At 39.9% G+C, this 19,330-nt stretch overlaps 1 protein-coding gene across 3 annotated transcripts in view; it reads right to left on the bottom strand.

The window, feature by feature from the left end:
- LOC149201967 (metal tolerance protein 2-like) overlaps nt 1–19,330 on the bottom strand; it is a 479,526-nt gene that overhangs the window by 419,032 nt on the left and 41,164 nt on the right. For 2 of the 3 annotated variants that reach the window (XM_089403043.1, XM_089403042.1), the window contains exon 2: nt 13,255–13,324. The exons of the other annotated variant lie outside the window; for it this stretch is intronic. In XM_089403043.1, coding sequence (XP_089259169.1) covers nt 13,255–13,324 — 70 coding nt within the window. The remainder of the gene's footprint in view (nt 1–13,254; nt 13,325–19,330) is intronic. 3 annotated transcript variants of the gene reach the window in all.

Genomic DNA, 19,330 nt, shown 5'->3' with positions numbered 1-19,330 from the left:
GGCTCATAATGTGGTGAACGGGAAGCATTGAAGGGGATATCAGCATCATACCACCATCTAGATATGTAATCACAAGTAATCTCCCTCAATTCTTTCTTTCAATGGTCATCTAAAGTGAGCTGCAAAGTTCTACTAGCTTGAGGACCATGTGCATCTGATGGAGAGGAGGGTGTGACAGTAAAATAATTTTTTATATTCACATCACCCTTCTTTTTCATTTTACCCTTCCCCTTTTTTTCTTGCATGGAATCCAAAGAGGGAGGAACATAGCGGAAGGGGTTGGATGCATCAGTACAAGGGATAGAAGAAGAGACCAAGGGATAGAAGAAAAGCCCTCAAAATCAAAATGGGGGTTGGTAGCCATCATTTGTTGTATACTCCTCTTCCTCCCAATTTCAGCCTTTTTTTCTTTTTGCCTAGTTTTTTCTTCTTGAAACTTCTCAAAGCTATTTGACAACTCCTTCCTAATCTCCTCAATTTGTGGTGATTCACATGGAGTAATTTAGCCTCTAATACCTGCCAAGTGTTGTTTCAGCCTACGAATGCCCCAAGGCCCTCCTTAATATTTCTATGGCAAAATTTGCAATGCATTTGATTATCAACCATTTCAGCATATGCCCAAGTAGCATCTTTCACTCTACGAGCCATTTTTTTGACTTGGAAATGAAAGGAAAAAAAATCTAAAAACGAAAACAAAAAAATAGCATTGCTTCAATGTTAATTTCTTTTACAAAAAACACTCTTTTCAATTTCCAGATTTGCAAAAAATAATAAAAGCAAAAACAGATTTTAGAAGTGAAAAAAAATACCTCTAGGCACAAACCGCCTCCTCAATGCTGCTCCAACAAACCAACTCCTCAATGCTGCTCCAATGGCTGCCCAAGAAGCTCCTCACTGCTGCTCCAATGCTTGCCCAAGACTCCTCACTGCTGCTCCAAAAACAAACTCCACAACTCTTCACAAACTCCTCACAAATTCTCACACAAATGCAATGAGATAGCTGTGAGGAAATGAGAGGGGTTGGGTAGCTTTTATAGGGTTTGGGAGAGGTAAATGGACCTCAAAACAACCCTAAGCCAAATTAGAATTGGTTGTGGGGTCCTTTTTCCCCCTAAAAAAATCTACAGGCCACTTTTCACCGAGCTAGCCGAGCAAGCTCAAGCTTAGTCGAGCCGATCAAGTTGTTACCGAGCCAGCTGAGTCAGTCACCGGATCGGTAACAGCCCGGCTAGCCGAACCGTTTCGGCCATCGAGCCGACTCGGCCAGGCACTAGCTCGGTCTGGCTCGGTCGTTTCGATTTCAACTCGACCAATTCGTAAAACACTGGTTGAGTGGCAGCAAATTGAAGAGAAAACTTTCCCTCTGATTTGTAATAATTATTTCAGATCCTCATTGAGCAAATTAATAAAAACACACTAGTTGGCAGATTTTCCCTAGTTGGGGTTTCCTGGGTAATTTCTGGTGTATTGTTTATTGTGTGCTTGTGTCTTGGTGAATTTCTTTTCCGCTGCTATTATTAGTTAGAATACTCAACATATTTAGTAAAAGTGTTTGGAGTTCAGTTTTCAATTTCTTCATCACAGAATATTTTATTTAATTAGCAATCAAGTATTACAAATTTAAAATGGTATTAGAGCAAGTCTTTGATTGAAGACCAAAAAGCATGTTATTTTCCTCGGGATCAGATGAAAGACGTAGGAAAGGGGGCACAGTTCACTTTAGGGTTACGCAAGCTATCTGGCTGCGTGACCTAGGAATAATTTGTGTTATGGTTTTCTCCTAGCAGACTCCGCGCAAGGATTTTTGAGCAGTTCAAACAAGCAAGATGGCATCTTTAGGGCTGATATTTGACGATCGCTTTAATGGGACCTCAAATTTTTGTTCTTAGAAGGAAAGGATTGGTGTATTTTTTAAGGAGTAGTGAATTTGGGAGTTTGTGGGGAGTCCACTAGTCGCTCCAACAGATCCTTAGCAACTGGCCCAACATAACAAGGACACAAAGACCATAAGTAAAATCCTTGAAGGAGTCAAGGATCACATCATATGTCACCTTTCTAGGAAGAAGACAGCTCAGGCTATGTGGATAGCTATCTTATGTGAAAATTCCTACACTCAAGGAACCCCTACTGTAGCAAAACTGAATTTACTTCTAATTGATTTTAATATACATTATCAAGTTATTTTCTGAAAAAGACTGAAGTAACTTACTTCTGCAGCCTACACCAATTTAAATTGATTACATGAAAAAAGAAATTGAGCAAAGAATAAGATACATAGGACACCGTTATTTTTGGAAAAAATAGTCCCCGGAAAAACCCAATGCAGGAAAACCAGTGCAGCAGCCAATAACTTTATTAGTCGTACCATATATGTTCTTTTGTTTTTTCCAAATTATGGACAAACCTTCAAGTTTTGAATCTCCGCACCTCATGAATTCGATCAACAATCCAAAAGCTCTAAGTCTATTTATGGATGGTCTAATTCTTCAATTGTTGAATCCCATTCTTTTAGCAAATCCCATATTAACAAGACTGGTGAACCTCTTTCTTTTTCGTTATAGCCCTAATATACCCTTTATGATAAGTGGTCTTTGTGATTGGTTGGGCGGTCATATTCTATTAACAATTTTTATAAAATGGGTATCTTTCCGTATAGATCGTAATTCACTTATCCATAATACTTTATTAAGACGTTATATCAATCGAACCTTTAGTTTACTTATTCTTTGTTATTGTTTGTTCTATTTGGGTAGAGCCCCATTACCTTTTCTTAAAGGTAAAAATTATGAAGACAACAATGGCCGCTCTGTGACTATGGCTAGAGATGACCGCTCCGTGGCTATGGCTAGAAAAAATCGCTCTGTGGCGCAAATAATGCATCGAATCCATTATCTGTAATAATAACACAATAATCTGCATAGTTCAATGGAGCGGCAAAACCTCCACAGACCACGTCACCTAATACATCAAATAATATAATATCATATTCGTAAATATGAGGGTTTTATATTATTAAGCAATGGTTCTTAATACAATGTTCGATGCCCTCCCGCAATCGAGTTACAAAGAAAAATATAATGGCGGAAAACTGAGTGAGATTACCTCACTTCACCTGGCAGTTTCTGGTGATCCAGCAGCAGAACTGGCTAACCCCGGCTATCTCTACGCTGGCCCTGCATAGGCCCTGCGTCAGCCTCAAAAGCTCTGCATCAGCCCCAAGCTATCTCTTTTGCCTTCTAGAGCTTCTGCATTAACCTTCATCGGCTATTCCGACAAAATTCTAGATTTCTACGTGAGGGCAGCTTCTCCTCTACGCTGGCTCTCCCTGGTTCAGCGTCAAGCCTGCATGGGCCCAGACTGGCCCAGCATCAATTCCTTTAGGTGTTGCGCTGCCTACACTAGTGGATCTACGCCTCTCTGCCCAGTATTCCCGAACTATCCCTGCCCCTCTACTGCAGAATGATCACTTAGTTCGAACTTCTCAGCTTCCTAGCCCTAGAAATTTCGAACTCTAGACCAATTTGTTCTCTCCGTGTGTGTTTCTAAATGAACCCCAAGCGTCCTCCTTATATTTTCTCATTGAGACTTCAACGATCGAGATTAAGTCTCTAATCAACGGCTAAAATTAAAAACTTGACTTCATCCGCTTTCTAGAACATTTTCACCCATATTTTGATTAATACCCATTAATACTTTAATTTTCGTAAGTTTAGACTTAGGAAAATATTAATTATTTTAATAAAATACAATCCGCGTAGAATTTCACCAAACGGTTTCTGGGTTCTTTACAACTCATGTGCCTTAGCCTGTCCACCAATTTTCATGGCTTGAGCACATCCGATGCTACCAAAAACTAACACTCCCTCCGAGCGAGGAATGTGCTCTAGCAACAATGTCCAACTGCATGCTGGTCTATCTCTGAAGCATCTCCTTTCCGCACCGTTGTTTCCATCAACATTGTGCTATTGTTGCTACTGTATTGTTGCCTATCACACTGCCACTGCCACTGCTGCATCTATACTACAGCTCCCTCTCAAATGTTGCATCTGCTATGCTGCTAGCACTGCCACTGTTAACACTACATTTGTACTGCAACTCAGTTAATAAGAGAAGCAACTGAAAAACACCCAAAATTACTAGACTAACTGTGTTCAGCATAATACCACCATGTGAATGTTGGAATCTGACTCCTACTAGTCTCTGACCCTATGAACCTTTTGTGTTGCTGCTGACTTCTATATTGTGCCATCTGCACTGCTGCCAACCTTGCTCTGCGTTGATCAGCCTCTAGTCTCAGGCTACAGCATCTGTCTCTCAAACCAACCCACTGCATCATTTGACACTAAGTCCATCTCGCTACTGCTGAATCTTGGGCTCCCGTAGTAAGCAATTGATCCAAGAGGTGGGTTCCTCAAGGATCCCACCCACATGTAGTCCTCCCGACAACAGTTCTATATCACCCCATTTCCCTCCTAGAGTTGCATGGGCGCTCGTGGCAAACTCATCTTCGTGAATTTTTGCTTGAGCATCCTTGGGATCATGTTTCTCATCCTTCTCCTTTTGCTTCAAAGGACACTGGGATACAAAGTGGCCCATCTAGCCACATCTCAAACATTTCACCTTCTAAATGTCCTTCTACTTCTGCTTCTGATGTCCCTTTGATGCTAAAGCTACATTCTCCTCCTCCTCCTTGGTCTTCGTGCCACTCCCACTGCTTCCATTAAGGTTGAGCTTAACCAGATCGCTCCTTAATTCTTCCTGTTGAAGGGCTGGCCACATCTCCTCCCATGAAGGTAGTCTTTCCCTGCCCAATATACTTTGGACGAAGACTTGCCATTCATCCGAGACTCCATTCAAGGTCGTCCTTACCATCACGGTAGACTGAGGAGTAGACCCCACTGCAGCAAGCTGGTCTCTGGTGTCCTGAAGACGTTGAAGATAGGAGTTAACCCCTTCTCCCTTCTGCATCAATGTCTGTTGCAACTTTTGTTCTAAGTACATCTTCCATTGTTCGGAAGAACCTTCATACAGTGAAGACAAAGCTTCCCACATTTCTCGGGCTATATCTTTGCCCTGCAAGTGTGAGACCACATGATCTCGAACTCCATCGAGTATGAACCTCTTGATGGAGTATGAAACTCTTCGCCTTTCCCTGCTCAGTCTTGTACTTCTTCTTTTGATCATTTTCTGCAGGAACAGCCACAACACTCTTGACATAAGCTTCGAGATTGTACTCCTCCAGAACAGCTAAGATTCTGGTCTTCCATATGACATAGTTGGAAGCTCCTTCCAACCTGTCTTGATCTTTGAGCCCATGTGATGCCATCTCACCCAAACTGTCGAATTGACTCCTCTAGTCATTACGCAGCACAGGTCTACTGCTCGGCAAGTGAAAAAATTCGAACTTTTGGTGAGAAAAGTCTTCTGAGGAGAAAATTCCCCTTTTATGTGTCTTCGCTCTTTTCCGACGGATTTATACCCTGGCAGAAACTGCGGCCTTCAAGCACTACACTGAGGCTCTGCGTCACTCCCTCTGCCTCTGCAAGCTCACAAACTAGAAGTCGTACCTCTCTATCAACTCTCTCAGAGAGATATTTCCTCCGAATCTTTGCTTTCTTGGCAAGCACTACGCAATCCCTTCAAGGGGATTCGAATTTCTGCCAAATGCAACGATTAGCCTCTCTGCTCAACGTTGGATCTGCTCTTCCTATTTCAAAATCAATGCTCCAATACCATGTGAAAATTCCTACACTCAAGGAACCCCTACTGCAGCAAAACTGAATTTACTTCTCCTACTTGATTTTAATATACATTATCAAGTTATTTTCTAAAAAATACTGAAGTAAATTACTTCTGTAGCCTACACCAATTTAATTTGATTACATGAAACAAGAAACTGAGCAAAGAACAAGATACATAGGACACCGTTATTTTTGGACAAAATAGTCCTCGGAAAAACCCAATGCGGGAAAACCAGTGCAGCAGCTCTGAGGGTTTTATATTATTAAGCAGTAGTTCTGAATACAATGTTGGATGCCCTCCCGACAATCCAGTTATAGAGAAAAATATAATGGCAGAAAACTGAGTGAGATTACATCACTTCACCCGGCAATTTCTGACTGATTCGGCAGCAGAACTGGCTAACCCCGGCTATCTTTGTGTTGGCCCTACGTCAGCCCTGCGCTGTCTCTTCTGCCTCCTGGAGCTTCTGCGTCAACCTTCCTTGGTTATTCTGGCAGCTCCCCTGTAAAATTCTGGATTTCTGCGTGAGGGTAGATTCTCCTTTGCGTTGGCTCTCCTGGTTCAGCGTCAAACCTGCGTGGGCCCAAACTAGCCCAGCATCAACCCTCTAGGTGTTGCACTGCCTCCACTAGTGGCTCTCAGCCTCTCTGCCCAATATTCTCGAACTATCCCTGCCCCTCTGCTGCAGAATGATCACTTAGTTCGAACTTTTCAGCTTCCTAGCCCCAGAAATTTTGAACTCTAGATCAATTTGTTCTCTCTATGTGTGTTTCTAAATGAACCCCAAGCCTCCTCCTTATACTTTTCTCGTTGAGACTTCAACGGTCGAGATTAAGTCTCTAATCAACGGCTAAGATTAAAAACTTGACTTCATCCTCTTTCTAGAACATTCTCACCCTTATTTTGATTAATACCCATTAATACTTTAATTTTCCTAAGTTTAGACTTAGGAACACCATTAAAAATATTAATTATTTTAATCAAATACAATCCAGGTGGAATTTCATCAAATGGTTCCTGGGTTCTTTAAAACTCATGTGCCTTAGCCTCTCCACCAATTTTCATGGCTAGAGCACACACATCCATAAAGGTTCGAATATGTCTATAAAAATAAAATTCCAAAAAGAATCCATGAACTCCATCAAAAATAGGCCACAATATAAACCAGTGTTGCACTAATCGTGATTTTATCTTAAAATCACGGTTTTTTAAAACCAGCGATATTATCACCCGATAAATACAACAATTTTTTTTTCGGGAATTTCATCAAACGGTTCCTGGGTTCTTTAAAACTCATGTGCCTTAGCCTCTCCACCAATTTTCATGGCTAGAGCACACACATCCATAAAGGTTCGAATATGTCTATAAAAATAAAGTTCCAAAAAGAATCCATGAACTCCATCAAAAATAGGCCACAATATAAACCAGTGTTGCGCTAATCGTGATTTTATCATAAAATCACGGTTTTTTAAAACCGGCGATATTATCACCCGATATATACAACAATTATTTTTTTCGGGAATTTCATCAAATGGTTCCTGGGTTCTTTAAAACTCTCATGTGCCTTAGCCTCTCCACCAATTTTCATGGATAGAGCACACACATCCATAAAGCTTCGAATATGTCTATAAAAATAAAATTCCAAAAGAAGAAATGAACTCCATCAAAAATAGGCCACAATATAAACCAGTGTTGCACTAATCGTGATTTTATCGTAAAATCACGGTTTTTTAAAACCGGCGATATTATCACCCGATAAATACAACAATTTTTTTTCGGCGATTTTTTGGGAAAAAATAGCGAAATTTTTTCTTTTCCTTTTTTTTTATGAGGAGGAGGAGGTGACACAACCTACCCAAGCTACCCCTGTCACCAATAGAGGACATGGTCTACCTCCTGTGGCTCCTAGTTCTTCAGCTTCTAGAGCACAACAGAGTCCACTGCCAACTCCACCAACATCACATCTAGAGGGGCAGAGGAAATCAATGGTATTAGACTTTAGTTATTTGATTCATTTCATTGTATATGACATTATGACTCATGATATGAGATATATTATTATTCTTTTTGTTGATATTTTGAGGCTGACTTGGGACTCAGGAGTCAGGTCTTACTATTCAAGACATGATTCATTGTTATGTGTGATGTAACACTAGAAATGATATTACACATCTCATATATTAGTTCTTTTATCATATTTATGTGTCAATGTATTTATTTTATGTTATAAATGCTTTAGATATTAAAAAAATTGAAAAAAGATTAATATTTTTGTATATTACGACTTTTTCCCGATTTTTACTGATTTTTTCCCAATTTTTACGATTTTTTCCGATTTTTTCCCCTCGCCGATAATGTCCCGATAATGATTAATGCAACATTGATATAAACCTCTAACAATAGGAAACTAAAGAATAGCAAGGCATCCCTCACTAAGGTGCATGGGTTTTAGGGATGAAATGAATTCCAAAGATAGAACCAGACTTAATATCTCAAAATAACAAATTAGATAAGTTTATTTTAAACCATCTCATCTCAAGTCCAAGACCCAAGGTCAAACAAGGGATCATCTAGGAGGTCATAACCATCAAGGTCATCTACAAGCCATCCAAGACCTGTTAAATTATCTTAAAATCAGCTATCTAACCAAACAGATCAGATCTAGTAACGTGTTGGAATTATTAACTCTTACATGCTGCGAAAAACAAGAAAAGAAATCACACAATGGACAATTATTTATGCTCTTCTAGATTAGTTCATCATTCAAAATATCTTTAGAACTAACAATAGCTCCCTTACACGGAAAATGGCTCTAACAAATTAACAAACAAATAGCAAAACTGGAAAACTCCAGTGTACACAAAAATCGAGGCAAATCTACACCACACGTGTAGCCTACTCTATAATTTGTATGGTCGTACAGAATTCGTACGACCTACTATATTAGGTTGCACGGCTGCTCTTCCTCGATCGTTGAAAATCAAATCTCTGAATTTCTCCTTCACTCAAGTGACTTGTGAAATGAATGCTCTTTCTGTGTCTTTGTCATTTTGTTAATTTTAGATAACAATGGTATGTTCTATGCTTAGCACAATTACTTCAATCTCAGCTCACCACTGTCTTTCATTGATTTGTCAAGAAGTCTCTATAAGCCTATGAATCCTCATTATATCCCACCGAGATGCCCTTCTCACTTGAGGGTTGCAACTTTGTCCTCTTTTCCACATGTATGTGGATGTATATTGGACAACCAAATATCCTGAGATGTCCTATCTCAGGCTTCTTGCTTGTGAATGCTTCCTCTAGTGTATTATCCTCTAGAATCCAGTGTGAGATCATGTTCTACAAATACACAGTTGTGTTGCATGCATTGGCCCATAGAAACACCGGCAAACTATGATCATGGATCACGGCCTTCATTGCACAAATGATAGACCAATTCTTCCAAACTGCAACCCCATTCTATTGCAAGTTGTAGGCTGATACCTTCTTCCTCTTGATCCCTACCACCTTGCAAAAATCAGTGAACTCATTAGAGATGTATTCACCCTTGTTGTATGTCCTCAACACCTTGATCTTCCTTCCTATCATGTTCTTCGTCTGAGCTTTGAAAGCTCTGGAATGACTAAAGACCTCACCCTTGGTCATCATGAAGTAGATCTAACTCTTCCTGGAGAAGTCATCAATGAAGGTCACATAGTAAGATGTGCCCTTTATTGAAGATACCGACATAGGCCCTACTAAATCAGAATGGACCAGATCCAAAATACCTTTGGATTGAGTCTTGTTGCTAGGGAAAGATGCCTTGACATTCTGCCAAGTGCAAACCCTTTGCACACCCCCTGTTGGTCTAGACTAAAGTTTGGAAGCCCAATGACCATCCATCTCAGTAATGGTAGAGCTCTGTGATGGAGATGCCCCATCTTACTACGTCGAAGCTCACGCATGCTCTCACTGGTGTGCATCAGTGCTTGAGCAGGCTAACCCTAAAGTTATAAAGGTTCTCATCCCTGACTCCAATCCTCACTGTAGTGTGTACATTGGATCCCTTTCGGCATATGAGCACTTGCCCGCTCTAGAAGTTAACGTCGTAACCTTTGTCCTCCATGACTAAGATGGACATAAGGTTTTTTTTTAGGCTAGGTACATAAAGTACCTCCTGCACATCAAATGGCCCTCCTAACTCAAGCTGGACTAAATTGTCCCTTATCTCTTCACTGCATACATGACATCATCGTCAAGCTCAACATGGATCCCTGAGTCGTCCTCTATAAAACTACTAAATACCTTTCTCTCTAACCTTTGTTATGTGGCGAAAGGCACCACTATCCAAGTACCAAGCGCTTCTAGCAACAGCATTGGTAGAAAGACAAGACACGAGTGAAAAGTCACTCTCAAACTTGGAAGCAAGCTCAATCAACTATGTCTCTAATGTTGCTACAACTGTATACGACTCCCCCTTGCCCTTCTTCCTTTGTGGACATTGAGAAGACAAATGGCCATTCTTATGGCAGATATAGCATTTGACCTTGCTCATATCTCTCCTCTTCTCAGACTGTTGTCCCTCTCCCTGACTGTCACCCTTAATGGAAACTTTCCCTTTGGTCTTCTTCGTCTTGCTGACCAGGGCCATGTTTTCATCTGTTGTTCCTCCCTACTTGTTGGTCCTGGACGCTTTACAAGTCTCCTTTTGGATGCAGTCATCCCAAAGTCTCTCCCACTTAGGAAGATGCTCCCAAGCACAGATGCCCATGATGAATGATTCCCAAGCCTTGGTGAACCCATTCAGAACAAAATCCACTAGCTCTGCATCCAATACAGCGTCTCTAATAGCTGCAAGTTGGTCATAGATCTATGTGATCCTCATAAGTTAGTTGGTCACATTGCCAAAGGGATTAATTCTGCACTCTCTAAGCTTAGTTTTGAGAATCATTTTTGACTCATGTTATCACTTTGAAAAAGATACCAGGGCATCAAACATCCCCTTAGATCTATCTTTTCTGCAACATGCAAATCAGATAATCCTTACTAGCTTCAATGATCACCCTATGTACCTTTATGTCCTTATCCCACGCTGCCTACACTGCAAGGTCTACTACTGTTCGTGTTACCACTGTTGGTGTCTGAGTGCTCCTTGAGGTCTATGTAGGGGGCTAGGGGAGGGTTAGACATGTCTTCCCACACGTCTTGCTCCTTTAAGATCACTGAGATTCTTGCCTTCCATGGCAAGAGAATCAAAACCCCATCAAGTCGATCCTCAACTTTCATATTGGTTACTGACATGGCTATATCCTATGCTTTGTCTCTCAAGGTCATCGAAGTAACCTGGAAAACATTAGATCTTCTTTCCTCTCAAAACAATTGCTCTGATACCATGTTAAATTATCCTAAAACCAACCATCTAAGCAAACAGATCAGAACTAGTTACTTGTTGGAATTATTCTCTATTACATGCAGCAGAAAACAAGGAAAGCAAACACACACTGCACAATTAAATCTGCTCTTCTAGATCAGTTCATCATTCAAAATATCTTCAGAACTTACAAGAACTCCCTTACAGGGAAAATGGCTTTGAAAAATTAACAAACGAACAGTAAACTTGGAAAATTTCAGTATGCAAAGAAATCGAGGCAGTTTTGCACCACACATGTGGCTTGCTATGCAATTTGTACAGTTGTAAAAAATCTGTACAGCCCCCTCTGTTGGGTTGTATGGTTGCTCTTCCTCAATGCTAGATAGTTGCCTTCTCCTTGTTGAACTACTGTTGAAACTCCTTGCGAATGGCTGAAAATCAAATCCCATATTTTCTCCTTCACTCACATGACTTGTGAAATGAATGCTCTCTGTGTCTTTCTCCTTAGCCCTCTCTGTCTTTTATAACTTTGACACAATCCAAAAACCTAATCTTCAACTATTAAGATCTAATTGTGAGATCAATGGCTCTCTTTTAATTAAATCATTAAGTGACCCACTTTAGTCACATTATTAATTAAAAGTCACTTTCATAAAAGACATTAACTTTATTAATTAATTGATATAGTGAACATCTAGAAAAAACATAGGATACATTAAATGATCATTTCCATAAGTAGACACCCTCATGGAAATACTTGTCTGAGCTACAAACACTAACAAGACCCATCACTGTACAAAAATAACCAACATCTCCAAGTGGGCCCACTGAGCTAAATATAGGCCATTAAAAAATGCAACCAATCCCTAAAAATTCAAAATGCTCAGAATGTCATGCAATCGGACATTGATGTTGCTCACCATACTAGGGGTCCACAAATGTCCAATCACCTGCTAAAAATAGCACATCCTCAAAATCTCATGAATTCACGCCATAGTCAAATCCTCCAATTGGGTCCTCAAATATGGAATCAAACGACTCACCAGAAACTATTAAAAATAAAAATTGCTAAAAATAGCAACTGCTCAGATTTGAATATCTCCCCAAAGGGTTCCCAAAACTATGATCAAATCATGCAAAATATGATACTGTAAAATCACGCTGATCACACCATCTGGGGGTCTTCAACCTCCCATACCTACTCTGAATAGTACACTGAATTTGTAAGCTTGGAGAACCTGCTCTGCTAAATCAGCTGCCCATATACAACTCAGATATATCCTTCACATGTACTTATTGAAAGAAACATGTCCGAATTATGTCCAACCATCTGTCCCTGAATAATAAAGTGACAAAACCATGTGACAAGTCAAAAGGCACTCAATGAACCATCAACGCTACATCAATGGACCAACTAAACAATACACCCTATAATGTACTCACAAACCATCGATGCCATATCGTATACTCCATAACAATGAGCTCACCCCTAATGATATCTATGAATATGAATTGCAGATTAACACTTGGATTTATAAGGAGAAAGCCAGTGTTAACAGTTAGCATAGCTGTAGAGTTCAAACTAAACTTTTCTCTAGACCTCATATCTAGAGAGCAGGTGCCAGAGCTGTTTTTGGATTACACTATCCTCGAACATGTACTAAAAATAATTTCACAGTTTCTTGTAATAAAGGAATTACAACTTTTGTCTTGGAAAAAAAAGTACATGGATAAATCCTTTCAAACTCAACATGATTGATGACAGACTCATCTAATAAAAGTATTCCAGCCAAACATTTTACAGATTCTACTCTAGAGTCTTTATCACGTAGTTATTTTCACCTGTAATTTAATAAACAAGATCAAAAGTTTTGCAAGTAGGTTGTTGCAGCTCCCATCAATTTTTTCTTCAAATTCTCTTCAGGTGGTGAACACAGCAGAAAAAAACAGAAACAAAGGGAAACCTCTTAAAGATTTTCTCAACCACTTAAGCAGGCAAAAAGATGTTGAAAACAAATCCAACATTTAATTGTATGTGTTCATGCAATACTAGAGGATTTACCAAATCAGAAATTCAATCTTTGAACTGAAATTATGAGAAAGAAGTCCACTGCCTTTCACAAAATTGAGATGTTTTTAAGAATGTAACTGAAATTTACCATATGGATGCTCCTTGTCTTTTGGAGCTCGTGCTGCTTTAAATGACCATAAAGCAACTCCACTTAAAACCTGCGAAAAGCCATAGATGAGAAACTACCTCCCTCCAACTCCAAGTAAAATGGAAGCCAGAAACCAACTATCAGTAACTAGTTCATACTATACTATCCAAAGCAGACCCAACATGCACAAAAGACAGTAAACTGATTGTTGAAATCAAATAGTTAAAAGAAAGTACTTTAACCCAGTAATGACCTAGTATATAATGAGAGTCGTTGAATTTTACATGCAGTTTCTTCTCATTCAATTGACGTTGAGACCCTAATCTTGTTCTGTAGTAGGTCTAGTGTAATGGACTAGGGCAATTTATCCTCGTATCCCTTCTAATAATTTATCTTGATACAGTGGGTAAATTGTATAAACATTCAATATTATTCATTGGGCAGTGAACAGTTCAGAATCAATATAGACAGTGGCAGAATATATAGAAATCTCAACAATTTTTCCAATTCAACGAGTCACCAATACAAAATCATATGTATCCCCAGACCAAGTTCGATTTCAAAATTGAATAATTCCACTACAGGACTCGAGGTCCTAACCGAGTACCACAATAAAAATATAACTGGAAATTCAATTATACGTTACACGAGATTATTGTCCAGACTCAGTGCCCCACGAAGGTCTTCTGTTGGTGTGGCTCCCTTTCTTAAAATGCACGAAGACTTCCGCTCCTTCAAAATTTGCATCCTAATTATGCAATTCCCCGTCTCATTGCCATGGGAGGGTTTCTGATTGTTTTGTTCCACTCTGTTTCAGCCCACACTCAACCTTCAAACACTGCCCCCAGCTATAGCAAGGGCACTTGGGCCCCTCGTTCCACTGTTGCCCACAGCAAGAGGCAGGCTCGTTGCCCAAACAGAATCCCCGAAAACCCTAGGTCTAATTCGCTTCTTCACAGGGTGATTCTCTACAGTAGGAGGCCTATGCGAGGTAATTCCAAAGTGCACAGAATCTATGCTTAACCACAAACACCTACCAAATTGTCATGACCTACCTCCAAATCATCAACGTATTTGACCAGAGAGCTGCTACAGATTTTCATTGGTTTTAGAGAGTAGCTTCTCTGGCCAGATTAAAAGACCAAAAGATAGCTTCGCTCCCTTCACAGACGATTCACCTGTATTAAACAAGAGCCTTAACTTTAACAGAATTTCGCAACTCTTCATAGTAGTCCTGTGCCAAAACAAGAGACCAATCCACGAATTTCGCTCCTCCTTCAGATGTATTCCCATGCCCAAAACAGAGAGAAAAAATGGAAGAAGTGTCAACTAGGGTGGAATCTTTCACCACCAAATCTGACAAGAGAAATGGAGTCTTAAAACCCTCAGAGCCTCAGGCGCAAAGAAAACAGAGTAATTGATCCAATCTAAAGAATGAATCCAATCCTCTTGAATTTATAGATTTCTTTGAGGGGCTCTCCTTCCTTAAATGATTGAGAAAACTTTACTCCAAGCCCCAGCTTTGGGTTTCGTCTCCCAGCTGCCCCAAAACTTGCCCAACAGTGGGAATTTTGGGGTTTTTGCCATTTATGGAGGATTATAGCCTACTGGGATTGATAGGCTATTTCATCCCATAGGCAATTAATTTCCCAGGGACATTACAGTCTCCGCTGCCCAATATTGCTTGCCCTAAAGCAATGACAGATCATCCTTTTCTGCTTCTGCAATTTGATCACCAAAAGAACAGGCATTTCTTCTTTTCCAGGATATTCTCGATTCTGCCACATGATGATTGTTTACACTCTTGAGCAATATGACTTTTTTTCTTTTAAGTCACCTTCAACAGACTCATATCCAGTGACCAATCCTTCCAGAGAGATTTTTGTAATATTGCTGCAATCTTCATTTGCATCATCATTTGAACTTGAACTAGACTCAACTAGTCTACCATCAACTGGACTGTCAAATTGTTTATGACTGTTACCATGCATTGTGAAATATTTCACTCCAGCAAGACGGCACAGTTCACCATCTATGCCATGACAATCATCATACTCACTGCTTGGTGTTATCTATTGAGTTATGCAATCGTCACATTCTATACATTGTTTTTCAAAATCATTAACACTGACATCAATGCCTGTTTTGTGATCACCTTCGCCATCCTCAATTTAAAAAAAATGTCTGAAGAGATTATCATCACTGATGTTGATATCCAGTTCAATCAATGGGGTTCCTGCAATGTTAGTGCATTCTATTTCTATCCCTTGTTTGGAAATCATACTGGGTTCAATATCTGACACATTCAGTGCACTCTCAAGCTCTGTTTTATTGACACTATCCAAAGCAACAGTGTCAACCTGAATAAAACAGAACGGCTTACTGTCACCACCAGGGATATAGTCAAAATCACTGCACTCCACACTTTATGCAAAAATTTGAGTGCCCGTTCCAACTTCCACCATTACCACCTTTGCCATCCTCAAAGTCATCAAATGGCTGTGCATAATTATTTACAGTGACATTAGAGACAGATACATTCCCAAGGATTCCTGAAATAATGTTGTGCTTTTCTTTCACTTCACCAATGTGATATGACTCAAACTCCAATGATGATCCACTTGATAGACTATCAGATTCAGGATGGCCAATGCAATTAGAACCCAAAGCATTTGGTAGAATAAAACATTGATTTTCACTGTCCTCAGCTTCACTGTACTCGTAACAATAACTTGCTTCAACATCATGGGGAGAAGCATCAACATGGTTGCCATCAGAAACATCCTCAACCTCTGGATATTGTTTTATGGAATCATCTATCTTTACCCTTAGGTCCAATTCATGAAATTGGCATTGAAGCTCCTAACCATCAAGTCGAATGAAACAGTGATCTTCACTATCCTCAGTCTCTTCTGCTTCAGAATCATGAACAGAAACATAAACATCTAGATCATGATTGTCATCTTTCACAACCTCAGCTTCTGCAAATTGTTCAGCGGAATCATCTGCATTTGCCCCTAAATCTGATTCATCAAAACCAGACAGAGACCCAATATCATTTGACGGAATGAAACAGGGGTTTTCTGTGTCCTTTGTTCGATCATACTCACTGCAGTAGTCTGTTTGAACATCATAGGAAGAAACATCAGCATCCAACCCATCAACATCGATGCCTTTGTCCTCTTGGAAGTGGATGTTCAAGGGTCCTTTTTGATCTCTTGCTGAACGCATTCGAAATTGGTTGTATGAGTCTTCCAGGTTAAAAGCTTAACGAACAGATATATGGACAGAACTTAAATTTTGGTGATCCCGATGTTGTCGCAGTCTTGATCGAGAATATGCATGTTTGTTGCCAAATTCAATCAAGCATGGATCCTTTAAGAGAGATAGAGATTTAAAAGGTCTTGAAAGTAAAACTATAGGAAGAATGCCTGTCATCTCTTTATTTACTGTCTTGGGTGGACTATTTTCAATCTTTAAAGCTTTACCCCTGTCCATAAGCTGATCTTGCTGAGGTTTAGAAGTTCCTGGTTGTTCTAGGTATTGAAGATTCATAGGCCTATCTTTCATCTCCCGTGAACGACTGCAATTTTGTTCATCTTGTATTGGATTGTTTGAACCATGCACACTAGTTCCCATAAAGTGTGACTGTTTTCTAGTACCAGCAGGAGTGACACTAGGGCCTGTGCTTGGGAATTTCAAAATTGGAGTCTTCTGTGTAGAGCTTGATCGATAGTGCATGGAAACATTCTGATCAATATCAATGCTCTGCAAGATATCATCATCATCTCCTAGTTCCATGAATGTTAGCTCTATCTCAGCTGAGCTTTGCCTACCCAATACACTCTGATAGCTAGAGGCCACTTGCTTGTGACAGGAGGTAGAAGCAGCATTTGCTCTCACTTCTTGTGATGTGCACCTCCTTTCTCCATGCGACAAAGAACTAGAAGTGCTTGAACCATTCATGCAACTCATTTATGTTCCTTGTATGGAGTTGTTCACATGAGTGACAGAACTTTCACCTGGCAAGGTTTGTAAAACATGAACATCGCGGAAGGTTTGACCTTGGTCATTATATCTACTCTTTGCAAAATCATTTCTATCTTGTGAAAAATTTGATCGAATCTCTTTCTCAGGTTGATACTTCATAACATTGAACCTGCCATGGTATCCTCTACAAATGCCCCACTCTCGAATTTTTCCTTTGGAATTTCTGATCGACAATCCGAATCTTTGTTCCACAGCTGTTCATCAACCGCACCTTCATTTCTTTCAAATAAGTCTGGATGATTGCATGCCTTCTCTCTTGGGGAATACAGCCATGTCCATGCTTTGGTCTTTGCTTCAATTTTTTTTACACTTTGTTCTTCATGCTTGGTCTTATGATCAGCATCGTTTGATTTGTTTCTTTTTCCACTACTGCAGAAGTCGTCCCAACTTTTCTTTCTTATATGCTGGGGTAATTTGTTATATTCTTCTAGTCTTTTGTTCCATTCTTGCAGCCTGTTTATGTTTTTTGCTCTCTGCTCTTCCATCTTTTTCAAAACTTTTGCTTACTGCTCTTCCAGCTTTCTCCAAGATTCCACATACCTGAGCCAAAAAATAGTTTTTGGCAGTTCCATTTTTAAGTACCGTCAAGGCTGGCAGTATCTCTGCTTTGATTACACTGTAATGGACTAGGGCAATTTACCCTAGTATTCCTTGTAATAATTTATCTTAATACAGTGACTAAATTGTATAGACATTCAATATTATTCATTGGGCAGTGGACAGTTCAGAATCAATATAGACAGTGGCAGAATATATAAAAAAACTCAACATTTTTTCCAATTCAACGAGTTACCAATACAAAATCATATGTATCCCCGGACTGAGTTTGATTTCAAAATTAAATAATTCCACTACAGGACCCGAGGGTCCTAACCAAGTGCCACAATAAAAATACAACTGGAAATTCAATTATACGTTACACGAGATTATTGTCCCGATTTAGTGCCCTGTGAGGGTTTCTTGTTGGGGCAGCTCCCTTTTTTAAAATGCATGAAGACTTCCACTCCTTCGAAATTTGCGTCCCAATTATGCAATTCCCCGTTTTAGTGCCATGTAAGGGTTTCTGATTGCTTCGTTCTACTCTGTTTCAGGCCACGCTCAATCTTCAAATACTGCCCCCAACTATAGCGAGGGAACTTGGGCCCCTTGTTCCACTGTTGCCCACAGAAAGACTCAGGTCCGTTGCCCAAACAGAATCCTCGAAAACTCTAGGTCTAATTCGATTCTTCACAGGGTGATACTATGCAGCAGGAGCCCTATACAAGGTAATTCCAGAGTGCACAGAATATATGCTTAACCACAAACGCCTACCAAATTGCCCTGACCTGCATCAAAATCATCAACATATTTGACCAGAGAGCTGCTACAGATTTCACTGCTTTTAGAGAGTAGCTTCTATGGCCAACTCAAAAGACCAAAAGATAGTTGCGCTACCTTCACAGACGGTCCACCTATATTAAACAAGAGCTTTAACTTCAACATAGTTTTGCTAGTCTTCAATGCTAGTCCTGTGCCCAAACAAGAGACCAATCCAAGAAATTCACTCCTCCTTCAGATGTATTCCCATGCCCAAAACAGAGAGAAAAAAAGGAAGGGTCAACTAGGGTGGAATCTTTCACCACCGAAATTGACAAGAGAAATGGGGTCTTAAATACCTCAGAGCCTCAGGCTCAAAGAAAACAGAGATGATTGATCCAATCTAATGATAATTCAAATGAATCCAATCCTCTTGACTTTATAGATTTCTTTTAGGGGCTCTCCTTCCTTAATTGATTGAGTAAACTTTACTCCAAGCCCCAACTTCGGTTGTCTTCGCCCAGCTGCCCCAAAACTTGCCCAATAGTGGGAATTTTGGGGGTTTTCCCCTTTATGGAGGACTATAGCCTATGGGGATTGATAGGCTATTTTGTCCATTAGGCAATTAATTTCCCGAGGACATTACACCCAGATGCATATCGAATGTACATATCATGTGGTGACATGTTATGGAGTTTTCCTCTGATATAAGTAATAGAAAGTAATTACA

The sequence above is a fragment of the Pinus tabuliformis genome, chromosome 2_1 (genome assembly GCF_031772625.1).
Source record: "Pinus tabuliformis cultivar Carrire ecotype Pingquan chromosome 2_1, CPIR1, whole genome shotgun sequence".
NCBI lineage: Eukaryota > Viridiplantae > Streptophyta > Pinopsida > Pinales > Pinaceae > Pinus > Pinus tabuliformis.
Note: the sequence above shows the minus strand (reverse complement) of the source record. Positions and strands in the feature narration are given on the sequence as shown.